The sequence below is a fragment of the Lipophrys pholis genome, assembly GCF_963383615.2.
Source record: "Lipophrys pholis genome assembly, chromosome: 17".
Lineage (NCBI taxonomy): Eukaryota > Metazoa > Chordata > Actinopteri > Blenniiformes > Blenniidae > Lipophrys > Lipophrys pholis.
This window is the reverse complement of record NC_137643.1, coordinates 14,460,359-14,483,116: the sequence shown is the minus strand read 5'-3', so window position 1 is coordinate 14,483,116 and position 22,758 is coordinate 14,460,359. Positions and strand designations below refer to the sequence as shown.

Genomic DNA, 22,758 nt, shown 5'->3' with positions numbered 1-22,758 from the left:
ATCTTGAAAGCTGACGTTTTTATGATTTAAAATAAATACTATAACGACAGCATGGGTTTAAAGAGCACTAACAAGTTAGAAAAAAAAATCATCGGATGTCCCCCCCTTTGTTTAATTCTGATTGGCTGCTTGAGCTCATCTGCTTCTGCGATTGGTGGAAATCGTCGTCAATCAGTGAAGTGCCTCGCTTTTTTTTCCTGGCCTGACAGCTGTCACTGTACGCCGAGGTCAAGGGGAAAGAAGCATGGCCGCTCTCTTCAGAGGCTCTGCAAAATTATTGCTAAGGTGGAATAAGCATGTCGACTTTGCCTCCGGTAACGTATTGGCTCACGCTGCCAGCTTCCTTGTGCTGTCTTTCCCGTGTTCGGCTGTGTGTTGAAGGGATGAATTGAAGCGGGGGAGTGTCTGCAGGAGCGTGTTAGCTAGCTCGTTAGCCCTGTGGAGAAAGTCTGAATCCCCGGTGCTCGTTAAGTTCAATCTGGACACAATGTTTCCGAGTCAGACACGCAGCAGGAGGCGTGCATTGTCTGCATAATGAACATTACTCAGAGACAAATCAGGTCAGCAGCCAATTTTAAACACGAGGTCTCCTGTAAAGACTTCTGTATGGCTTAGATTGCTAAGCACAATATTACTGTTTGCTTTGCGCAATGCAACACACTGCTACACTCAAACATCAATCATTGGGATTGTACTTTGATTATCATATGATATGTATAATATCAGCTGTAAAATCAGTTATAATGTAATAGACTTGAATTTATCACAAATTTGTATCAACAATAAAATCATTGTAAAGGATGTCATATGCAAAAACTAAAACAGTTGTGATCAACAATGATCCGAGAGACAAATAAAGAAGCCTAACTTTGTTTCCAGATTTAGTTCTTTAATCAAATGATATGCCTTTCCTTAATAGACATTTGTCATGATTGTTGATGTGATTCAATTTAAAGTTATAATTTTATTAGGCTGACACTCATGCCAAACTCGGGACTAAAGTACATTGGGAAAACAATGTTATGTTCCCTTTTTACAAATAAACATTGTAATTGTTTCTTTATAATAATGTACATTGTAATACATGATCCTTGCCTGATTGGATATCATTGGGTTATTTCTTTCTTTGTTATTTTAGACCCGTGTGATGATACATCATGACGAAACTGATAGTTGCTATCTTGTGAACTCAATAAATTGGAAAAAGGCTGAGTTGAAAGTGAGGCTTTGTGTTTGGACTCCTTTATCCAAACCTAATCCTATTGTTGTGGTCTGGCTGGTATATTGCCAGAGTTTGTACTTTGTTGAGTGTCTCTTGATCTGGCTGTACCTTGGATGACCCAGAAGTGTTTAACAGCCTGACCAAACGTCCCAAAAGCTAGTTGTAGGTTAATCATACTTATAGACCGATTTCTGTTATTGATTGGAGTCGATGGATTTCTTTGTGATACATTTTTGTGTCTTCTTACAATTGGTGTAATTTGTTATTAAATCTGACTGTCATATGGTCCCACGTTTACTGCAGAAAGTAATCAGGATTACTTGATTACAGGGATGCCCCTCTACTGTCAAATACACACCTGGTTGCCTACAGAACCTTTTATAGCAGCTTGCAGGGCATGTTTTGAAAAATAGTGGTAAATGCAAGCGCTTGATTGGAAAATGTGAGGTATTAACTATGAAAAGGGATAGTTTATACACATTTGTAACAGGTGGAATTTTAAACAGTTCTACAAATGTGTTCAAGATGATCAGAGAGAGATTTGAAAGAAACTTCACAACATTCTAAGTTTCAAAATATCGATATTGACTTTTTGGCATGATTTATATTTACCATCTTCACAGGTGAATCACACCATTTTTAATCATTCACATAGTTTGTAACATATCCTTCAGTATTACACGGTGCACTTGATGTAGCCCTCAGCTTAAATAAGATTGAAAACCCCGATTTTTAAATCAAGTCAGAGAATATTGTAAGATGGGCTTTGTGAATATCAATAAATTGAACCGTCTGTTAACCCACGTGTCACTCTTCTAATGACTTTATTTTGTTTCCTCTCTCAGTGTTGTCACGATCGATGGCCTCTAAGACGCCAGTGGGTTTTATTGGTCTGGGAAACATGGGCACACCCATGGCCAAGAACCTGCTAAGAAATGGATACCCCATTATTGCCACTGATGTCTTCCCAGAGTCGTGCAAGGAGCTGCAGGACACCGGTGCCCAGGTAACAGGCTGTCAGAAACACCTTGCATGTTCACATTTCACCGTCATTTGGCAGCGCCAATGTTGTTTTTGCAACTTTATGATAAAACGGGCTCTTTAGCCAACAGATGAGCATGAATAACAGTTATGATTCTTGCAGTTTATTCATGGCGATATTTTCTTTGTGTATTCATGTCTTTGGTGTTCAGGTGGTAGACTCTCCCGCAGATGTGGCAGAGAAAGCCGACCGCATCATTACAATGTTACCCTCTAGTCCAAATGTCATCGAGGTCTACACCGGCCCAAACGGCATTCTCAAGTAAGCAAACTTTTCAATCGCAGTCTCCTATGATTCTATGCTGTCAAACAAAAGTGATTTGCCACAAAAATGTTCTCTGTCCACATGTTGCTTTAATGTTTGAATCATTACCTCCTTCAGGAAAGTGAAAAAAGGAACGTTGTTGATTGACTCATCCACAATTGACCCTGCTGTGTCTAAAGAAATGGCTGTCGCTGCAGAAAAGATGGGAGCCGTGTTCATGGATGCTCCAGTCTCAGGAGGTATTGAATCAACTAAATCTGTATTAAGCATTGCTACTCATCATTTCCTCCTATCTGTGTGGGATATCTGTTTTGTGATCATTATGCACAAATTTAACTATTTTTGTTTCCTATAATGAGACACCCTCAAAAAGCCCCCCCCCCCCAATGTCAGGGAGGTTGTCAACCATCCGTCTTCTAGCCATTATGTTCCTGTTAGGGTTGGGTAGTGCTGGAGCCCACCCCGGCTGAGGTTACGGCAGAGTATACACACTGGACAGGTCACCAGTCCAGGGCAAACAGAGAGACAGACAGTCAACACACATTCACACTGTGGAGTCACCAGTTAGCCTTGCGTGCATGTTTTTGAACTGTGGGAGGAAACTGAAGTACTGACAGAACCCCCCCCCCAACCAAACTCAAACCAGGGATATTGCGTGTGAAGCAGGAGCTGTAACCACTACACTGCTGACCTTGCTTATGAACTTGAGTGTAAGGTACTTTTGGTTGTTTTTGAAGGGAGCATTTTGTAAATGTCATGTTTTTCTTAAATTCTGAGTTTCTAGACATTGTCACAATGCAAGTATTGAATATGAACACTGTAAAGTATCAGCAACAGTATTGAAAGCAAAATTTGACAGCTCTCTCAGGACCAGTACCCTTTAATATTCAGACTCCGACCCTGCAGCCTCAATTCTGAGCTGTCGAACTCTTTTGTATATCTAAAATCTTGGACCTTTAGGGTCAGTGGTCGGACATGGGTTATAATTACTGAACGGGCTAGCCAGTAGGTGCCCTCTTGATGCTTTTATTGCTGCTTTTGACTGGGGGTCTTAAAGGCGAGGGTAAGGTTTTAAGTCCTCATTATGTCGGTGCTGTCTGCTTGTGACGGCTTCTTGACAGAGCACAGGATCACCAGCGGTCCTTAATGGGCTGAGCCACGGCGGAGAATCTCGTGTCAGGGCTTTTCATGTTGATGGAGCCGTAATGGCGGGTATCCCATGTTAGTGCCTTTCATGTCAGATAAAGAGTCATAAAGAAGAGAGAAACTGCCCTCACATGGAGAGCAGGAGAGGAGAGGAGAAGAGCGGAGATAAGACATGAAGGAGATACATCGCAGTAAAACTGTCCGTCTCTCTCGCTCTCACTGTCGTTTCTATTTTTCTTTCTCACACACACACACACACACACACACACACTCTCCTTTCAATTCAATTTTGCATTGAAAGTTTTCACATCCTGTCAATACGTTGAGTTAGACTACCCATTGTGATTGTGGTTGGTTTCTTTGTTATTGTGCCATCTTCAATTCAGTCACAATACTCCCGTGTACCTCCTACATTCTCCCATACAAACACAGACTTGGCCTATTTTGTCATGTTTACCAGCTGGCGTCTGCAGAACAGGCCGACTGCAGTCAGCCAGATCAGAGGCTTAAGCCTGTTACTCTCTTTTAACGCATACACTGTTTACATACTATAGACAGTGTTCGCTTTGTGTGTGCAGTCCTCTGTGAAGGTTCTTCCTGTCCTGTCTCTTAACTAAGCCTCTTTTACTAGCCTGAGATGACCAATGATTTACCTGCTACCTTTGGTCTCTGCAGCTCTGCAGACACTCTTTCACACGCAAACATGCTGCCTGCACCACCCACCAAGTGTCACTTTAATAGTCGTATGTTCAATCGGACAGCTAGTTTTAGCGCTTAATATTGTCTGCATGTAATCATCCATAATTTTACTTGTGGCTCCCCCAAAATAGAATATTCTTTTAGAACGGGTTGCATTTGAGACGTATACCACCACTTTGAATGTTTTATACCTGTTTGCTTTTGATGATTTGATCCTGATGATCCCAAGAAATCTGACGGACAGGACATGAGACAATGTGTGGCAACTCAGTGGAAAATTTCAGAGCAGAGTATTTTTAACCCTGTCAGTACCCGAAAGCTCTGGGTGGGAGATGAAGTCACATGCTCTGTTCCAACCAGGAGATGGCACCCTACCCAAACTGGGTACTGTCACACTCTTGAGCGTTGTGTGTTAGTGTTTGTGTAGTCGAAACAAGTGTGAATGGCGTCTATTCAGGTCGAGGCATACTGCCTATCTTACACGGATCCACTCTCGTGTTGAAACTCTTGAAACGAGTGAAACATTTTTGCAGTTTTGTCATCTCAGTTCAAAAAACTAATTTACCATTAGGTCAGTCTTGAGATACACAATCCATGATGTTTTTTAGGTACAGTATGTCGTAGTAGTGTCCAATTAGAAGTGATTTAGATCTGTGGGAATGACAATACTCTATATACAAAGACTAGCTGTACTCTTCCACTTTTGCCAGGGCAGCCGGTTCTCTTTGTGGCTTCAGTATCTGTTTTTATTTTAAATGTCGAATTTTGTCTGATATAAAATAGATGCCTTTGTGTGTTGTGTGAGGCGGTGTGTTTTACACAGAAATGTGTGCTTGTATGTTGTGTGCGTCACTGGAGGTTTGGCAGGCGACCGTGGGATCTGACTTGCAAAGTTGTAACCCACGTCAAAAAGAGCAATCAAAAAAAAAGAGAAAAAAAACTTTCACTCTCTTTTCATAGGCATCCTGCTGGCCTCCTTTCTTGCACATTGACCTGTGTCTTGGCTCCATTCCTGGATGATCCAGCTGTGTCCTCGTACACACACTCGTCCATCCACAAGTTGTATTTCTTTAAACAATGTTTTCCCTTTTCCTAAACACTTTCTTCCATAGATACAGTTATATTAACTCAGACAAGGGTTCTTCAGGCATGCTAACGGTTGCTTGTGCGCACACACACACTCCTACTCCTACCACTGTCTGGTGTCGTTAAAAACGTCCGCATGCAAAGTTGACCCACAACAAAACGCGCTCTGATGTCACAGACTTGGGGTGTTGGCACAGCGATGGCAAAAATAGGAGGTCTGGCTAACAAGCGACGGGGTCGTTAGCAGTAATTACCCAGAATGCCCGTGTTGGTGTCTGTGTGCCCATGGTGGGCTGCCACATTGCTAACGGACGGTGGCTTTAAAAAGGCACTAAAAACCTTTCATTGCGCTTTTTCCCAGTGCTGGGAAAGTCGGCTATCGGTGCAAATGAAAGTAAGCGGGAGCCGGGCTGCTGCGGGACCAGAGGCATTCAGGCTAATGTTGCTTGTTTGCGAGATCTTATAATCCCCAGCTAACTGCCTATTTAGCCTAAGTCTCAACACCACTCTAATCATATCCATACCACATCAACTCTCACCAAAGTTTGCAATGTGTCATTTGCCGACGGTTTGAACGTCATCTCCCAGCATGTAGGGGCTTGTTCATGCCAAGACTGGCACCAGTGTGTTTGTCAGTTAACCTGGCCGATCCACTTCTCTGCTGACTGATAAAGACTATTTCTCCCTACATACCTACTGAACCTGAGCCATCTGAAAAAAAACAATGGTCAGCTTTCCACTATATGACAAAAAAGAAAAAAAAAAAATTTCTGGTTTACGTTATGGGATGTGTTAAATACTGGCTGAAATAGGAAAACATTGCAGAATACATAGATATATTTGAGACAACATTTACATTTTTATTTGACTCTGGGCAAATCTTACAAAATGTTTCTGACTTAGATTCGTCTGAATGCCACACATTCAAATGCATCTATGCTGAGAATAGGAATATTTTAGAATATGAACCTGAACGCATTTTGGTGGAGGTTAGTGAAGACTCTGACACTGAGTTAAGGAATCAGATGGGACAGGCCGGGGGCGGAGCTGTCGCAGTCTGTCATGGATCGCCAGTACTGGAGAGCGTCACTCACCCAAAGACGAGATTAGCATAACAAGCCTCTCATTGACGGGCCCTGGTGACACGCAGGGTGTGTGTGTTTGGGGGTGGGGGTGGAAGCAGGGTGGTAAAGTGACCACGGACCGAGATGATGGAGGGGTGATGATTGGGGGAGTTCTAGCCCATGCTCCATATGGAGGTAGACCCACAGCAGCTGGGGGACTGGTTTACACAACTCTGCCCCTATACCAGCGTGTGTGTGTGTGTGAGACTAGTCAGCTGGTGTATGAGTCATCCTGAAAGCTTCTGTCCATCATATGTAGCCTAAACATCACATTGAATGTCAGTCATCTAAAAGTGAATTCGGCTGTTATCTGTCCAACTACGTATGCGTGTGTGTGTCCCTGCCTGCTAACACCCTAATTGGGGATCATTATTAACTTGCTCTGTCCTAGATGAGTCTCGTTGGGCCAGAGAAAGGATTGATTGTGGCTCTCTCCTGCTCCCTCCACTCTCTGTCACTTACCATTGACCAGCCGCTGCCCAATAGTATAGTGCAGTTACTGATGATGATGATAATGATGATGATGAGAGCTGACCTAGTGGTCAATGAACAGGTATTGCAAACCAAGCTCTTAAGGCTCTAGTATCATTTAGAACCAAGAAAGTTTGTAGTAGCATTAAAGTTAACTTCCTTCTTGGTTTTTTCCTCTCCATATCTTAAACTCCTGCACACAAATACTCTAAGTTACTGGATTTGGTTCTCATGACTCTGTGCTTGTTAAGTACAGCCGATAAAGACTCTTGTTTTTAACATATAAGCAGAGCATTAGCGAAGTTGGCAGGAAAAGTGTTGAACCTGGTGATTTTTGATGCCGATGTGTGCGAGCCATTTCGGTTAACGCATACTCTTGTCCCGTTGCACTTATCCACTTGATATCCGTTGTGCTTTTTTACGGGGCCAGTGTAGAGTTTAATTTGTTTGAGAAAAAGATCTGCCCTTGGGTGTAATTATAATGGCGGACCACATGAGGCTGCGTTGTTGGCCTGTAAACATCCTACCCCCACTGGCTTGCTCTCCGAGCAGTCAACTCCTATTGACTCAACGCTGTTGCACTATTAAGTGTGAAGGCTCTTTTCAGTCTGAATTATAGATGACTGCAACTGAGCCAAAACAACCTTGCATGTGCATATACTTAGAACTTTACAATACAGTAAATTGAAAGTTTGTTTGTTCCAACTGCTTTTGGACATGGAGGCATGATTTTAAATCTAGCATAACCTTAAATCTCACAGCATTTTGCTGACAATGCCATTATATTTATCATTTGTGGAAATAAAACAAAATAATGCTTTGAGCTTAAGTGTTTTTCCATGTAATCTTTTGGGGGGTTCGGGCAGAGTTGTGCAACACTGTTAAATGCGTCATTCATTACCAAAGTTTGGGAACATCCCTTCTTGTGTGTGCACGTGTGGATCCGTGACTGTGTGTGTTGTTTGTGTAGCCTCATATTCACAAATGTAGTTTAAGTTATCCCCACCGCCAATAAAAATAAAAAAGTGGTTACTGGTTTACGCGCGGCTTTTAACTCCCGAGATACGGCCTCAGAAGCTCCAACTGACGTCTTATTGGCGGCCAGCTCTGGGATCTGCACCTGTCTCCAGTGTACACACACAGATACGGCATGCACATGCATATTCTGATTCGCTTTGTACATGCAAGCACCACTTCAAAAAGAGCTCCGTTTTAAGAGGCTAAATGGCTGTCATGAATCGGCTCGGTTGGTTCTTCTGTGTGTAATGAAAGAAGTGCTAATGAACTAAGTGTTCACTACAAACAGGCCAAACCAGAGGTTTTTTTTCTCTCTGATCTTCCCGTGCCCTCACACAACCAGTTTCAGGCTCTCGTGTTCATGGTTAATGACAGTCGTTGAGGCCTGCTGTTAAGCATCTGTCCTAATAGGGCTTGACTCCAAGCTTATTAACTTGAATTTTATTAATGGAGGAGTTTAGAAGAAGGAGATGTCTGCATTAAATGTCTTTATTTGAGGGAAATTTACTTGTAAAGGCCACACACGACTTAGCTCACACACACTGTCTGTGTGGTGACTTTGCTCTATGAGAACCACTTTCATTGTCCTCCTCACATACATGCATGGCACAGAATAGTTAATTAACCCTTTATCGGGCAAAGAAAATGGGGTGTTAAACACTGATATGGTTTCTTCTTGAATTTTGAGTTCTATAACTTGTGAGAGTTCTACAAGCTTTTTTAAAATATCCCAAAATAGCATTGAAATGATCAATTTACTAGTATTTAAATGAGTGTCCCATGAAACCAATCAAACAAGCTTGGTCTCAGAATATTTGCTTTGCTTGTTTGTGGTAAGAACATAGACTCCCACTATTCAGTCAGCCTAAATTAGTGCCGTGCATGTGAAGAAGAAAATGTGGATTAGAAAAAAGGTTGTTCTTTCTCGTAAACACCATTTTCAAAGGATAGATTGCCGATTCATAATGAAACTCTTTTCCTATATTTAAAATCTTTCAGAAAGACCTGACATTTATTTTTTCAGTGTTCATATTTCTGTAGTGGTTTATTCAGTGCTGGATGAAAGCAGGGGACACTCTGGACAGGCCGCCATGGCAAACATGGAGGAACAAACAATCTCACACACACTTGCGTTCGCACAGTTAGGAATGAACCTAAAATGTGTTTTTTGACTGCGCGTGGAAACTTATCAGTGGATGAAATCCACACACAGGAATGATGTGCAAATTCCAAGTAGCAAGGCTTCTAAATCTAACCAGGCTCGAACTGTGGACAACCTGCCATACGTCAAGTGTGCTAACCACTACTCTACAACACCAACCCTTATTTTTAGCTTTCTAACTCAATTTGTTAGTTATTATTTATATGTTAATGCCTATGATAAACAACTTTTCCCACTACCTGTTTAGTTTCCTCATCCCTTCTGTACTCTCTCTACCCTGTATATTCTATCATAGGTGTCCCCAACCCTGCTCACATACACACACCTTGTCTCCACCCCCTAGGGGGCGTTGTGTAGTTGTGCAGTGCTAACGATCCAGGACTGTCACTCCCGCTGGGATGGATGAGCCGGCCTACCCGGCGCTCAGGAAGCCTCATTAGGATTCCTCTTTAATCCGTCTCTGACAGGACCGGCCCGAGAACGGGATGTCCCTACACACACACACCCACACACACACACGCACACATTTGTGTGATACACAATAGAAGTGTACACGGCACACAGTCTCATGATAGCATGTCACACTCATGCACATTGGTCTGTGCACAAATGAACAGACTCGCTGATACCCACACACTCACACACTGTTATGCTAATGATGTTATGCTTCTACCAGCAAGGATCTTCCATCATCCTGGTGTCAGTCCTTATAGAAATCCACTACAGATCATAAGGGCTTATTATGGGTGATTAGTTAATTTGAGGGAGGGATGCTGGGAGGTAGAAAGAGAGAGATCGTTTTCCTTCTGCTGTCATCTCTACATCTCTCTCTCTCTACTTCTCTCTCCCTCCCTCTTTTTCGCAGACTCTTGCCTCACTTATTCTCCTTAGCAAGATGTATTGATCAGCTCGTCGACTGCGTTATCAATAATATCCTCTTAAGTCGTCTACAAACGGTGATCTCTACTAATGAACCAGCACAGTTGTCACACAGCTGTGTGTGTGTATCAAACTGAAGCTTAAGAACTATAAATATGAACATGCAAAGTATTGGAACAACTGCAGTTTTTCTTTACACATTACAGTGTTGATTATATTTTTAACAAGTCCAAGGTCTAATGATTTTACTCCTGTGGACAGTGATGGTGTGGTCAAACAGTATATTTTGAACAACGCAAAGTTGTTTTTTTTTTTTCTGATGATGAAGAAAAACTCAACCAGATCAAAAAGGCTAAAGTCAAATGGGAAACATGGACATCATATAAAGAAGAAAGGGAATAAAGCTATGGTGTCTGTGAACCATATGTGTGTATGATTGGTGTGTGTGGCAGCCTTATGTTGAGCGCATGTTAGCTGTGGTCCATAGGCAGCTGCTGCAGCGCGGGCTTCATTATGTGGCCTTAATGACCTGCTGACAGCTCATCACTGACGTAGACGCAAGACCCACGTACAGTGTAGTGGTATCATCATATATGTGACAACAGCATTGCCAATTAAAGGAGGGGGAGGGAGAAGAGATGTATTTTTATGTTGTTTTATGTTTCACAGGCTTTGGAAATACACAGCAAATCCCATACCACCTCTAGTCCTCGCTGCTGCAGAGAAGTCTGATACTGTGATTTCAGCTGTTTTGCCACCACTAATTCCCTTTTAATTATTAATACAGACATTATTAGGCCTTCACTATTAAGAGGCCTTTCATTAGAGCCGGATGGCACCCTGAAGAGAGATTTGAACCCTGAATTTCTTCGCTCCGCTTTACTTTTTCTTTTTCTTCCCTTACAGAGTTAATCTGCTAAGTATGTTCATAAACGTGTTTTTCATTTCTTCCATTACAGTTTGGCTTCTTTTGTACTAAAAAAAGAAAAGATTTATTCTTGGTCTCTTTTCCTTTTATGTTGAGTTATTTGTGTATCCCACCATTCACTGTACATTACAACTTTAACTCATAGTGCCATTGCGTCAGAGACTTCGGCCTTCTGGGTTCATCTTGCTCTGAAAGGGGATTATTTCTCCAATAAATACCCCGCGGACCGGGTTGGAGGTGGGGTGGGTGGTGGGGTGGGGGGCAAGGTTGCCTCCCACAACATGGCACGCTCCTTAAGCCATCAGGCATGGGGAGGGACGCCTAATTGAACATGATAAAGTGTAAAGTTAATTACCCCTCACGCCTGTCACTGATACCCACATGAGTGTGGGGGGCTGGCCTCAGGCACAGCTGTTGGTGTGTGCCTCTGTGCATGTGAAGGAGTAGGGGTGACAAGACAAAAGGCAAGGGTTCCCGGGAGGGTTACGCAGTGGATGATGGCAACAATCGGCTTTTAAAGATACCTCTGTCCCTCTGGTGCACCGCTACTTAACACGTCTGTCCCTCTATGAGCTCCACATGCACACACATAACGGCACCCAACTGACCTTTTCAGACAGAGATAATAGCATAGAAACAGTGAAGTGGTTGATATACTTTGTGTTTTGTATGCCAAATTCAAATATTTTAGTTTGATACTGCCATTTCATTCTTCTGCACTCAAAGTTTTACTTTTTCTTTGTATTTTAATTTGATGTAATGTTTTATCAAATGTACGATCGCCTTCTCAGTCTGGACATGTGTGTTTAGGTGTTGGTGCTGCCAGCTTGGCCAAACTGACCTTCATGGTCGGTGGAGTGGAGGAGGAATACCACGCAGCACAGGAGCTGCTCACCTGCATGGGAGCCAACGTAGTCTACTGCGGGCAGGTCGGCACTGGGCAGGTAAAGCCTGATTCATGAACACAAAGTCACATTCAGGCATTGTTGACATCATACGTAAGGTACTTACGCTACAGTAGTGCCAAAACGTAGGTTAAACAAGGACATAATTTCTTACAAAAACAAGTGTGACAACATTTCATTTGAACAATATGAAACCTGCTTTTCACCATAAATGGTCTTGTTTCTTTCCTTTGAAGGTATGTTTTGATAGCTTTCTTTGGTACCAGAAGTCATAATGAATTTGTCTTGCCGATAATATTGGTGCTTCCAGGGTGTCTTGTAAATCTCATCATACAAATGAGAACGGCTGCTTCTGCTTTCTTATCAAATTTCTCCAGGCTGCTAAGATCTGCAACAACATGCTGCTGGCCATAGGAATGATCGGTACTGCAGAGACCATGAACCTCGGCATCAGGTATGTTATCCAATACTGCTCCAACCAAACCTTTCAGTTACTATAGCAAAGGCACCTTCTATTATTGTGATTGAGTGACAACAATCTTCATATTAGTGTGGGGGGATAGAGGAATATATGAGAAATATATCTCTATTGCTTTTCTGTTTGCAAAAGATGCATGAAAAACAGATTCATTACACCTATTTGTGTGGCTTTACAAGCTTTGTGGTGTCGAGAAGTTCCATATTTTCAAACATAATAATGTCTATGTTTATACAATATAATGTATTTTTATTATGATAAATACGAGTACCTTGAACTCAGAGGTGGCATAATTTGAGATGAGTACCTTTTAGCTGCACATTTCTTCATCTATGAAATTGCCCTTAGATATAGCCGTCACTATAAAAGCAATGACTATACCAGTGCTTTAGTTGTAACTGCAATTTACTACTTTAGTAGAGGCTTGGAAGTGTGTGTGCATGAGTGCGTGTGTGTATGTAGTTTATGGAAGTGCAAAGGGGTCAGCCCTTCCCCAAGTCAGAGCCGCCTCTGGTAGAGCAAGATGGATGAGAGGGTGGAGCCACAGCCTCTGATTTACATCTGCTGATTGAGCTCTCACCAGTATCCTGCCACACCCCTGCCACTGAACACCACCTAGAAATCCCATCATCCATCATGCCTCGTCCTGGCACAAAGCCTCTTTGGCCATGAAGCCGAGGTTGATGGGATATGAAGTCTTCCGAATTAAACTAAATCAGTGTCTTATGGTAAGGATTCATCTCAAGACTTTAACTCTTTAATGCTGGTCAAGTTTGACAAAACCCCTGATCATACCCCCAAAATATCTGTTACCTTCAGGGTCACGTCATTTAACGTTTGGGCTGAGAAAGTGTACATTGTGTGGAGGTTGCTCACAGCCTAATATATCAGTTATCCAAGATGAAGGAATATATTCTCTACTTCATTTATACGTATCCCCTGTCAATAATGGACTGTTTCCTCTGTTCATAGTCCTACTATTATGTGTTTTTATGGGTTTTACTTTGTAAAAGTGTGTGTGTGTGTGTGTGTGTGTGTGTGTGTGTGTGTGTGTGTGTGTGTGTGTGTGTGTGTGTGTGTGTGTGTGTGTGTGTGTGTGTGTGTGTGTGTGTGTGTGTGTGTGTGTGTGTGTGTGTGTGTGTGTGTGTGTGTGTGTGTGTGTGTGTGTGTGTGTGTGTGTGTGTGTGTGTGTGTGTGTGTGTCTTTGCACAGTGCAGCTGTGTTAGTGCGACTGATTTATCTGTGCTGAGACAGAGGAGGAAAATTGGCATGAGCAGTTGTACATAAATCCCCTCACTAGGTCTCTGAAATATGGAGGCATTAAGGGAGCAACACAGATTTACACATTGCCACACTGTCTCTGAAGCGCACACACACAGGCTCAGATTTACATCCAGATCTAGTGAAGACAGCAGTTTTCCACCAGGACTACAACTTCTTACAGTGCACATCATTATAGTGTAATGCTGTGAAAATAGTCAGAATACTAAGTACAATATCCTTTCATGTTGAACGTGAGTTATTGGTATATCCTTGCAAAACTGACCCGAATTCTGACTTGATTGTATGAGCATGGGTGTGTGTCCCTGCGTGTGTGTGTGTGTGTGCCTGTGTTTCCCCCTCATCTTACCAGCAAATCTCTGGGGCTTTATTAGAAGGCTTGACAAAGACTGTCATCGTTTAAAGAGAGTCCACACCCGTAAATCTCCCATGCTGCATTGCAGCCCAACCTCTTATGCAGAGAGGACACTCTAGGCGCATGTGTACTGGCACACACACCAACACGGTCCAACACAATGGAGACTGGGCACCCGCAGTCAATTTACAGAAATACAGCAATAACATTTTATCTTGCTGGACTTGGGACTGATAGAGCTGCCCTTTCTTTGTGTGTGTGTGTGTGTGTGTGTGTGTGTGTGTGCGTGCGTGCGTGCACATGAGTGTGTGTGCGTTTCCTTACCTGTACAAATGAGCAAACACGCGCTGACACACACACACACTTCTGCGCATGGAGCTAATTTGTTGATCTCAGATGTAAGCTCGGGCCGTCTCCAACAGAGCGTGACGTTCTCTTAGTGCAAGGAATGGCCACGCATGACAATTATGAGTGCACACACACACACACACACACACACACTCAAGCCCTCGCACACACCCACTCTTTCTGCATTTCTTTCTTTCCCCTCGCTTTAAGCTTTACTTTCCATCCATATGCTTTACATCTCATTTCATTATTTATTTATTTATTTATTTTATCCGAATCCATTCGTCTCTTCTGTGCCTGATGTAATTTCTAAGCGCGGCCAACCAATTGGTAAAAGAGGGGAATAAGACACAGCAGAGAGTAGAGCAGAGTGGTGTAAAAGAGCGGCGTCTGTTTTAATGATGTGCATGAAGATGAAAAGGAGGGAGAGAGAGAGAGACCAACCACAGGCCCAGGAAAGGTATATGACGTTTCTACGGCTTATCGTTTACCTTGTGCACCTATGTATCGGCACCCATTCATGCATACAAACCTGCTGTCACGGGTAGAAAGCATGTTTGCTCTTTTGTTCCTTTAATGAGAAAAACGACAGGCGAATCAAAATGTGGAACAAGACACAAGCCTTTGTGCCGAGAGACAGAAATAGGTTTACCACAACACACGTCTCTCCTCGTCTCTTCATAGTTCAAATGAATTGTGAGCATATGTTCCGTTGGAGATTAAACTTGGGTGATAAACACGCTTGTTGCCTCTATAAATGTGATAGTAAATGCTTGTGTGTGTATATGTGCTCGTTAGCTCTTTAATGAAATAATAAATGGGGAACGGGTTGGGCTTCCTCTCTTGTGGCATCAGATGAGGACGAGAAGCTAATCGTAATGAAACAGACAGTTAATATCAGTGCTGCAAATGAAGCCCACCTGCCAGAGCTCCCGGCACATAAACACATAAACACCCTCCCTCCTCATTTCCATCTGCAGCACCATCTCTCTCATTTTTTATAATCTGCAGCAGCATCTCACAGCAACACGCTCTTTTCGCTGTTAGCGTCTGTTTATCCATGTCAATCTTGTTACAGCGTGACATGTCCTCTTCTTCACGCAAATTACCGCAGGCGAGGAACAACACCACTGCGTCAGCTAATAACCACAGTTTAGTGTGTGTGTGAGGGCTTTTCTGTGTGTCTGTGTGATGGGAGCAAGAGGGGAACTTCATTGATTTATCGTTAACAGAGGACAACAGCTCCCCGTCAGCGTCTCTGGTCGCTATAACAAACGATCTGCGCGCTCGGACGCGCTTTATTGTAGCACAGCCAGTAACCTTTTCAGCTGCTGACCCAGAACACAGGGAGGGGTTGACCGTGTGTGTGTGTCTCTGGTGAGCTTGGGAGGGGGGTGTCAAACATGTCCCCAAGAGTCCTCAGACAGGGAGGTGTCAGCATTGAAGGCGAGGGGGAGGAAGAGCAGAGGAGAAGCAGGATGGCGAGGCATCTTTACAGACATAAACTAAAAAAGCCATCATGAGCGAGACTGCCATTTAAAAACACACATGCAGAGTCACTTATGCCACATTTCCAAAACTGCTTTTAAAAAAAAAAAAAGAGAAAAGAAAATTGGGAGCCTGAGAGGACGCATAAGGGATGAAGGAAAGGGTAAAGAGGGAGGGAGAGTCACAGAGAGAGTGTAAATGCAATTCCTATTCTTAATTAGTTAGTAGACAGCTAATAAAACTGAGGCAGTAATGGCAGAATGAGAGCCAGGTGGAGAAAGAGAGGGAGGGAGGCTGCTGGCCTTAAGGACCTATGATGGTTTAATAGTCATATTGAGAGCAGAATAGAGTTACAGGGCTGTAAGTAACTGTAAACTAAGGCAGCCAGGACTTGATGTGGTCAGCTTTACACTGGCTTTAAAACCATTAATATACAAAAGCTGCACTACACAGGCACATAGACTGGCCGACGCAGACGCCGTAGTTACACCCTCCCCACTGTAATGGTTGACACTTGGTTTCACTCTTTGCTTCTGTCTGTCTGGGCTCTGTCTCTTTCTCTGCCTCTTTAGCACTCTTCTCCCGATCGTAGCCTTGAGATTTGTCCTCTTGCATATGGAAGCAGGTTTGCTCCAAAATGGGGCAGCAGACTCAGAAGTGTGCCTCCTGCATGTGACACTGAGGTTTATGGCTCCCCTGCGCTGCCTAACTACTTTTCCTACTCCTCCTCCTCCACTTTCTTGAAAGAGGGATGATGAAGGATAGACGTGGTGGTAAACATCAATACTGCATTAGCCAGCATTACAAAGCTTTCAGCCATTAACACTGAGGAATGGTCACAGCCGGGCACAGGGTTCAATGGGGGTCACTACAATCACCCGTCTGCCCCACTCCCATCTTTCTCCACATTTCTTTTTTTTTTTTTTTGGGGGGGGGGGTGATCATTGTAATTGATGTGCCTGTTCGTCCCATTTTTGTCTGTTCCAGTTTATCACTACTTCTCACACAATGTCCCCTTCAATTTTTACCCTCGCAATCTTTTTTAACTTTCACCTCATCACCTCAGACTAAAAGTGGGTATACACTGTGGGATCTAAGCTGTCTCAGATGTAAGGCGGGCCATCGTGATGACATCTTAAGGTGCTTTCATACCAGGATAGGGTCTTGGGACTTCACAGATAAATTAGGACTTTTGGAAGCAAAGCAAACTTGTGCACCAAGGTCACGCTCTTATAACAGACGCTCATTTGGGGCGCTCTTGTTTCGAAGAAACACTGACTAGGAATTCAAAAGAAGCACAAGGTAAAAGAACTGATTCACTCAGCTGGAGCGAAAACGGAAATCTCTTTATTTTCGTATTCAACCCTCATTGCTTTTCACCAGAACTGCTCAGTTTGAGCAGCGACCTATCCACCTTGTTGCTATGTCCTCAAATGAATGAGCATTGCATGATGCACTTGAACGCATCACTCAAAGCTGTCAGCTCCTGCGGTTAAAACTGAACCAACATTGTGGCTCAGACAAAAACGTTCTCTTTTATTCCTGAAACAGTTCAGAGAAATGTATTTCTGAAAACATTGGAAGTGAGAAATAAGCTGTGCATTTGAAAAGTTAAAACGTGGCTTCAGACGTGTGCCTGCTGTGAGTGGGTTTGGCTTGTGAGTGCGACAGTATCTTCTTGGAGTATGAACTGTCCTGCCGAAAAAGCATTTTTTTTGGTAGCTGGCTGACGTCACTGCCGAACTCTCTTCTTCTAATGGCTTCTAAATGGGAGTATGCAGGGGTCTTGAGAGGGGTTCACAGACGGCCATTGTCACAGTAGTGCAAACACAGACGGCTCGAGATCACCTTCTGACGATGCCATAAACTTCCCCCACCGCTGTCTCACTACACCGCACAGTGTGGCTGCTGCTACGAGCTACAGCTACTAATAACCAACAGAAAATCGGCAGGAAATTATGTGACAATCAAAGAAACACCAGTGCTCCACCCAAACAATAGTGTGCAGATTCTTAAGCAGTAAAATGCAGGACCACAACCGCATTCTGTCTACTTCCATACTGAGCTTTTTTCCCTCCACATAAATGCTACTAGAGCTCCATTCGTAGTTAACTTCATTCATTCATTCATTTATTTAATGTCATTTATTTAAGGCACTGGTGGCTTATGTGAATAACATACAGGTTAATGTTATTCTTGCTTTATATGTATGTGGTAGCGGCTTTTGCCGCTTATTCAGTGGAGAGCGACATCGCATAGTCAAACTTAAAATTATATTCACCTTTGTGCCTGCTTTTTTTTTTTCACAGGGTCAACAATATTAATTCTCTTTTCAAAATACATCTACATTTACTGTGCTTTCTGAAGTTATTAAAAAAAAGACATATCACTGTCTGTCTTCTACTCCTTGTTCCAGACTGGGTTTAGACCCCAAGCTACTTGCAAAGATTCTCAACATGTCGTCGGGTCGTTGCTGGTCCAGCGACACATATAACCCCGCCCCTGGAGTGATGGAGGGAGTCCCCTCTGCCAACAACTACCAGGGTGGCTTCGGCACCACACTGATGGCCAAGGTACACAAACTTCTTACTCCCTGGTTCATAGTTCTGAAAATGTGGGTTATTCTTATATTTGGGGTCTAATATTCAGCTCCCGGTGTTATGCCGAGTTCTGCATGACAATGGTGGATGTGACTGAGCTGCTCAAACATCAGGTGTATCTAATGAACAGTGGGTTGATGATCATACCAGAGGGGGTGAAGACCCAGATGCTGGGTGGTGTTGTCAACAAGTCATTCAAAGGTTTGACTGAACCGAAGCATGAGATTGACAAAGGGAAGGTTTCTGTGATTGCCCATGTTTACTAAAGACTGTGTGTCTGTTTCCATGGGTTTTGAATATTTTAGAAAATAAAGTGCATGTCTTCATAAAAACTACATTTAGTCTGCAAAGCCTTATCAGGGTCTTCTAATATTTGGGCCAATACAATATTTTCATTGCATTGCATGGCTCCATATTCAGGTTTTCACCATATTAGTTTTAGATCATTCGCTTTTTTTAAAATCTACATGCTAATGTAACCAACCATCACACTTCTTATTCTTAATCTTTCTTTTTTATATCTGGGTTTTTTTTTTCCCCATATAACGAACCTTTTTTTTTCCATAACTGTTCTTTCACTTAAAAGTTGACATCTCCGCTCTCATTTCCTCCAGTCTCTCACAAAATGTCACGTATTTCCTTGATTTTTTTTGTCGATGCATTAGCTCTGTTGTGAGGGTCTTTCTATCTCTTCATCACCAGCTGAATCGAGTTTCCATTAATACACTCTCAGTAGGTGCTGTGCGTCAAACGATTTGTCCATTTATACTCGTCTCACAGACTGAAATGAAGAATTTGGGCATCATTTTGAAATTTTGCGAGAGTCCCTTTTGCCAACTGTCAAAAAAAAAAAAAAAGTCCTAAAACCATCTGCACCTGTTTCTGACTATCCCTGCTCTCCTGTCTTGTCAAGGATCTTGGTTTGGCCCAAAACACTGCCACCAACACCAAGACGCCCGTCCCACTGGGCTCCCTCGCCCACCAGATCTACAGAGTCATGTGCTCCCGCGGATACGCTAACAAGGATTTCTCATCCGTCTTCCAGTTCCTGCGTGAGGAGGAAGGACAGTGAACGGAGGAGGAGCACAGCTGACTGTGCTGTTGCTCCACACACACACACACACACACACACACACACACACACACACACACACACACACACACACACACACACACGAGAACAACACACCCCAGTGCCCCTTATCCCGCTATGCTCAGGAGAGACTAAGGCCTTGCCCTCAGGCACAGATCCGTGGTCCAATTACCATACTGTATGTCGACACATGTCTTCCCTCGTTGCATTAGCTGAATCATATTTTCCATTTGTGGCCTCGCTTTACATGGAGGAAATGCTAAACCCGACCTTAGATCAGTATCTGGAGACAAAGCAGCTGTCTTCCCACTCTGTACTGAGAAGCGATGGAAATGAGACATAGGATGAGGCACTGCAGGCTCACCTGGAACAATGAAAATAAGTGTTTAACAGGATGATTGATAAGTAATAACTGCATGAATGTTAAAGCTTAAAGTAAGATTTTTTTTTTTTTTGCTGGAGTTGTGCTATTTGCTCGTTACCCAAACGTCCTGAGCTTGTCTATGTAAAATGACAGAGGCCAGAAAAAAAAAAAGAGTCAGGAATCATGATGGACATTTACTTGAAGAGAGTGCAAGAGAGTCCAGAGGTCAAACTTTGTAGTGTTGTGATTGTGGGAATCAGCCAGAGGTTACCAATGATGTTCAAGGCTCAAAGTGTACTTGATTTGTTCCATTTTCTTTTTTTAAGTTAGAAGACGGTGTCACTAAGTCACAGAAGTGTCTTCCTAACAGCATTCATTACATTATCCAGTCCTTTATTTCACCATTTGTTTCACAATGTGACTACATTAGAATAACTAAGTTTGGATTATTTGCAACTACATTTACGTCGTTGGATCAACCACTTCTGATCTAATATGCTGTGAGATAATCTCTGATTATTTTTGCACCACGGGCGTCGCAGTGCGATGCGCTGGGCCGTTTTGATACAGTTACCGAATCTACTTGATCTTACCTCAGTTCTCTACTGTCTGCATCTGCTTGATGAGCCACAAGAGTATTATTTTGTGACCAATACTGTTGAAATTTTATACTGTTCACAACAAATTGTTCTCACTGTCTAGCACTTTCTTTTGTCCGTTATGTCCTCACGTATTTCTCCGCTCTCTGTCTGTCCCTGTATTCCTGCGTATGTGGGTTGAGTGTCGATGAGGAACGGTTCCTCACCCGCGCTGAGAAAATGTACATAATGTATATTTCATATTGTTGTGTAGTATTGAAGAGGAATATAAATGGACTGTCACTTTTTTTTTTTTTGTAAAATACATACATAGTGTCTGCAGTTTGTCATTGCTCTGTGAAACAGATCTTCAGTCAGGCTATAGCCTAAAATAAAAGATGTTCTGTGGATTTGCTTTTGTAACGTAACACTTTATTGCTGGAGATGTAAGATGTTTTGAAAGTGTATCTCCGGTCATTTTTTTTGTTTTTTGATAATGGATATACACCATAGAACACTACAGAAACTGGAAATATATTGAAATATTAGACCAGTCGAACATAACATTTAAAAGAGAAATGAATGACAAATTATTCAAATATATCAATTCTGTATGAATTTAACTTGAAACAAATTCATTGTATTATCTTCCATGTTGATGTATTTTATAGTTTTCGCAGAGTTCCAACAAGTAGTTGGTGGAAGAAAACATAATGTTTTGTCAAGTTCCAGCAAACCGTTCGACAAAATAGCTCAGTTCGAGCCCATGTCCTCCACTGCTGATAGTGCCGATACCTTTTAGTAATTATCCTTCATTTGTCCGTCCGCGATCATATAATGTACTTTTTAAAAATGTGTTTTTTGTGTTGAATTCAGTTTCATTCAACCTTTTTAACAGGTTCGCCCTCCACACTGATACACATCCTTAAGATACAGACACAATGTTTCTATATCTAATCGAAACGCCCCTCCCTGACCTAACACATTTCCTTATTATTTCCTGGAAGTTTCTATATGTGACTAAATCACAGAATTTGGATCTTTGCTACTTTATCCTGACATCTCTTAGTCAGATCTATCAAAGACCGGTCATTGCCACAAAAGTTAAGACTGGTTCTCTCAGTAAGCTGTAGCACAACTGGGACGACACAATTAATAGTAAACGCAAAGCTTTGATCTAATTCACTGCTTATGTCCAGTTTGTGGATTACTTTTTTTTTTTTTTAAATGAACCAAAGATTAATGTAAATGCTACCAAAGAAAGTATGGTCACAATGATGATGCTATGTTGGGCAAAATATGTAGGAAGTACACCACGAAAAAGTGTAATCATGTCTATAGTTAAAACTTTCTTATAGGAAATGTCATGATAACATGAAAGTCTGCAGCCTTAAATCATTTAGAGTGATGTTTTACTCGATCAACCAAAAGGTGATGGTGCTTAAAACATTGAACTTGTCACATTACCAGGACTCCTCTGTACCATTTCTCCATCCAGCAGTTGTTGGAAAGGGCGAACCAACTCCTTCTGCAATCTCACCGCTCCAAATAACAAATATATTCTTTCCCGCACATCTTTCTTAATCTTTGCGACATGTTTAATGTAATGAAAGGATTTTCTTCACCCCAATAAGGACTTCTTTCTCTGTATATGAGTGGCTTTAATCTGAGGGCTGCAGCTTCTCCCCACCGTCAGAAGACTTAGTGTTTTTAGGTTAACTTGCGACTCTAAATCAGACGTGGCCAACAGGCGGCTTGTAGGACACATGGGGCTACTGTCTGCATCTCTTTCAGGACATGACACCATTTCCCAAAATCATGCAATGAATGCTTCCACAAGTGATTGCAAACGGAAGGTAATTTGAACCACATTTGAACCATATATCAGTTCTTCTTACTCTTGTTAGTATATTACTGAATGCCTTTCCATCCATCCATCTTCTATCCCACTTTTTCCAATATCGTGGAGTACTGGAGCCAATCCCACTGCTCTGCTGTCCACTACACTACTGAATGCATTTAAAGATGAGGATTATAAAATGTGACCTGTTTTATAGACGGTTCCTTTCATTAAAATGTGCTACTTCACATGTTAAATCTCTGGTATCAAAGGTGAATTTTCTTTTTCTCGATTGTGATGGTGCTGCTCCTCTGATGGACTGAGAAAATGTCCAGTTTAGTGTAATGCCAGTAGAGGAAAAAAGATAGATAGAGGTATCATAATGCGT

General features: G+C 42.4%; 1 protein-coding gene across 2 annotated transcripts; it reads left to right on the top strand.

Annotated features, from left to right (window-relative positions):
- Positions 1–214: 214 nt before the first annotated feature.
- hibadha (3-hydroxyisobutyrate dehydrogenase a) lies at positions 215–20,940 on the top strand. Of its 2 annotated transcripts, none has more exons than XM_080485585.1 (8): positions 215–285; positions 2,068–2,228; positions 2,416–2,525; positions 2,646–2,767; positions 11,851–11,984; positions 12,323–12,399; positions 18,312–18,468; positions 19,409–20,940. In XM_080485585.1, the coding sequence occupies exons 2-8, from the start codon at positions 2,082–2,084 to the stop codon at positions 19,565–19,567; spliced, it is 906 nt and encodes a 301-aa protein (XP_080341711.1). In that variant the 5' UTR covers positions 215–285; positions 2,068–2,081; the 3' UTR covers positions 19,568–20,940. The 2 variants fall into 2 exon arrangements, with proteins under 2 accessions (XP_080341711.1, XP_080341710.1); XM_080485584.1 differs by having other exon boundaries at positions 221–314.
- The last annotated feature ends 1,818 nt before the right edge of the window (positions 20,941–22,758 follow it).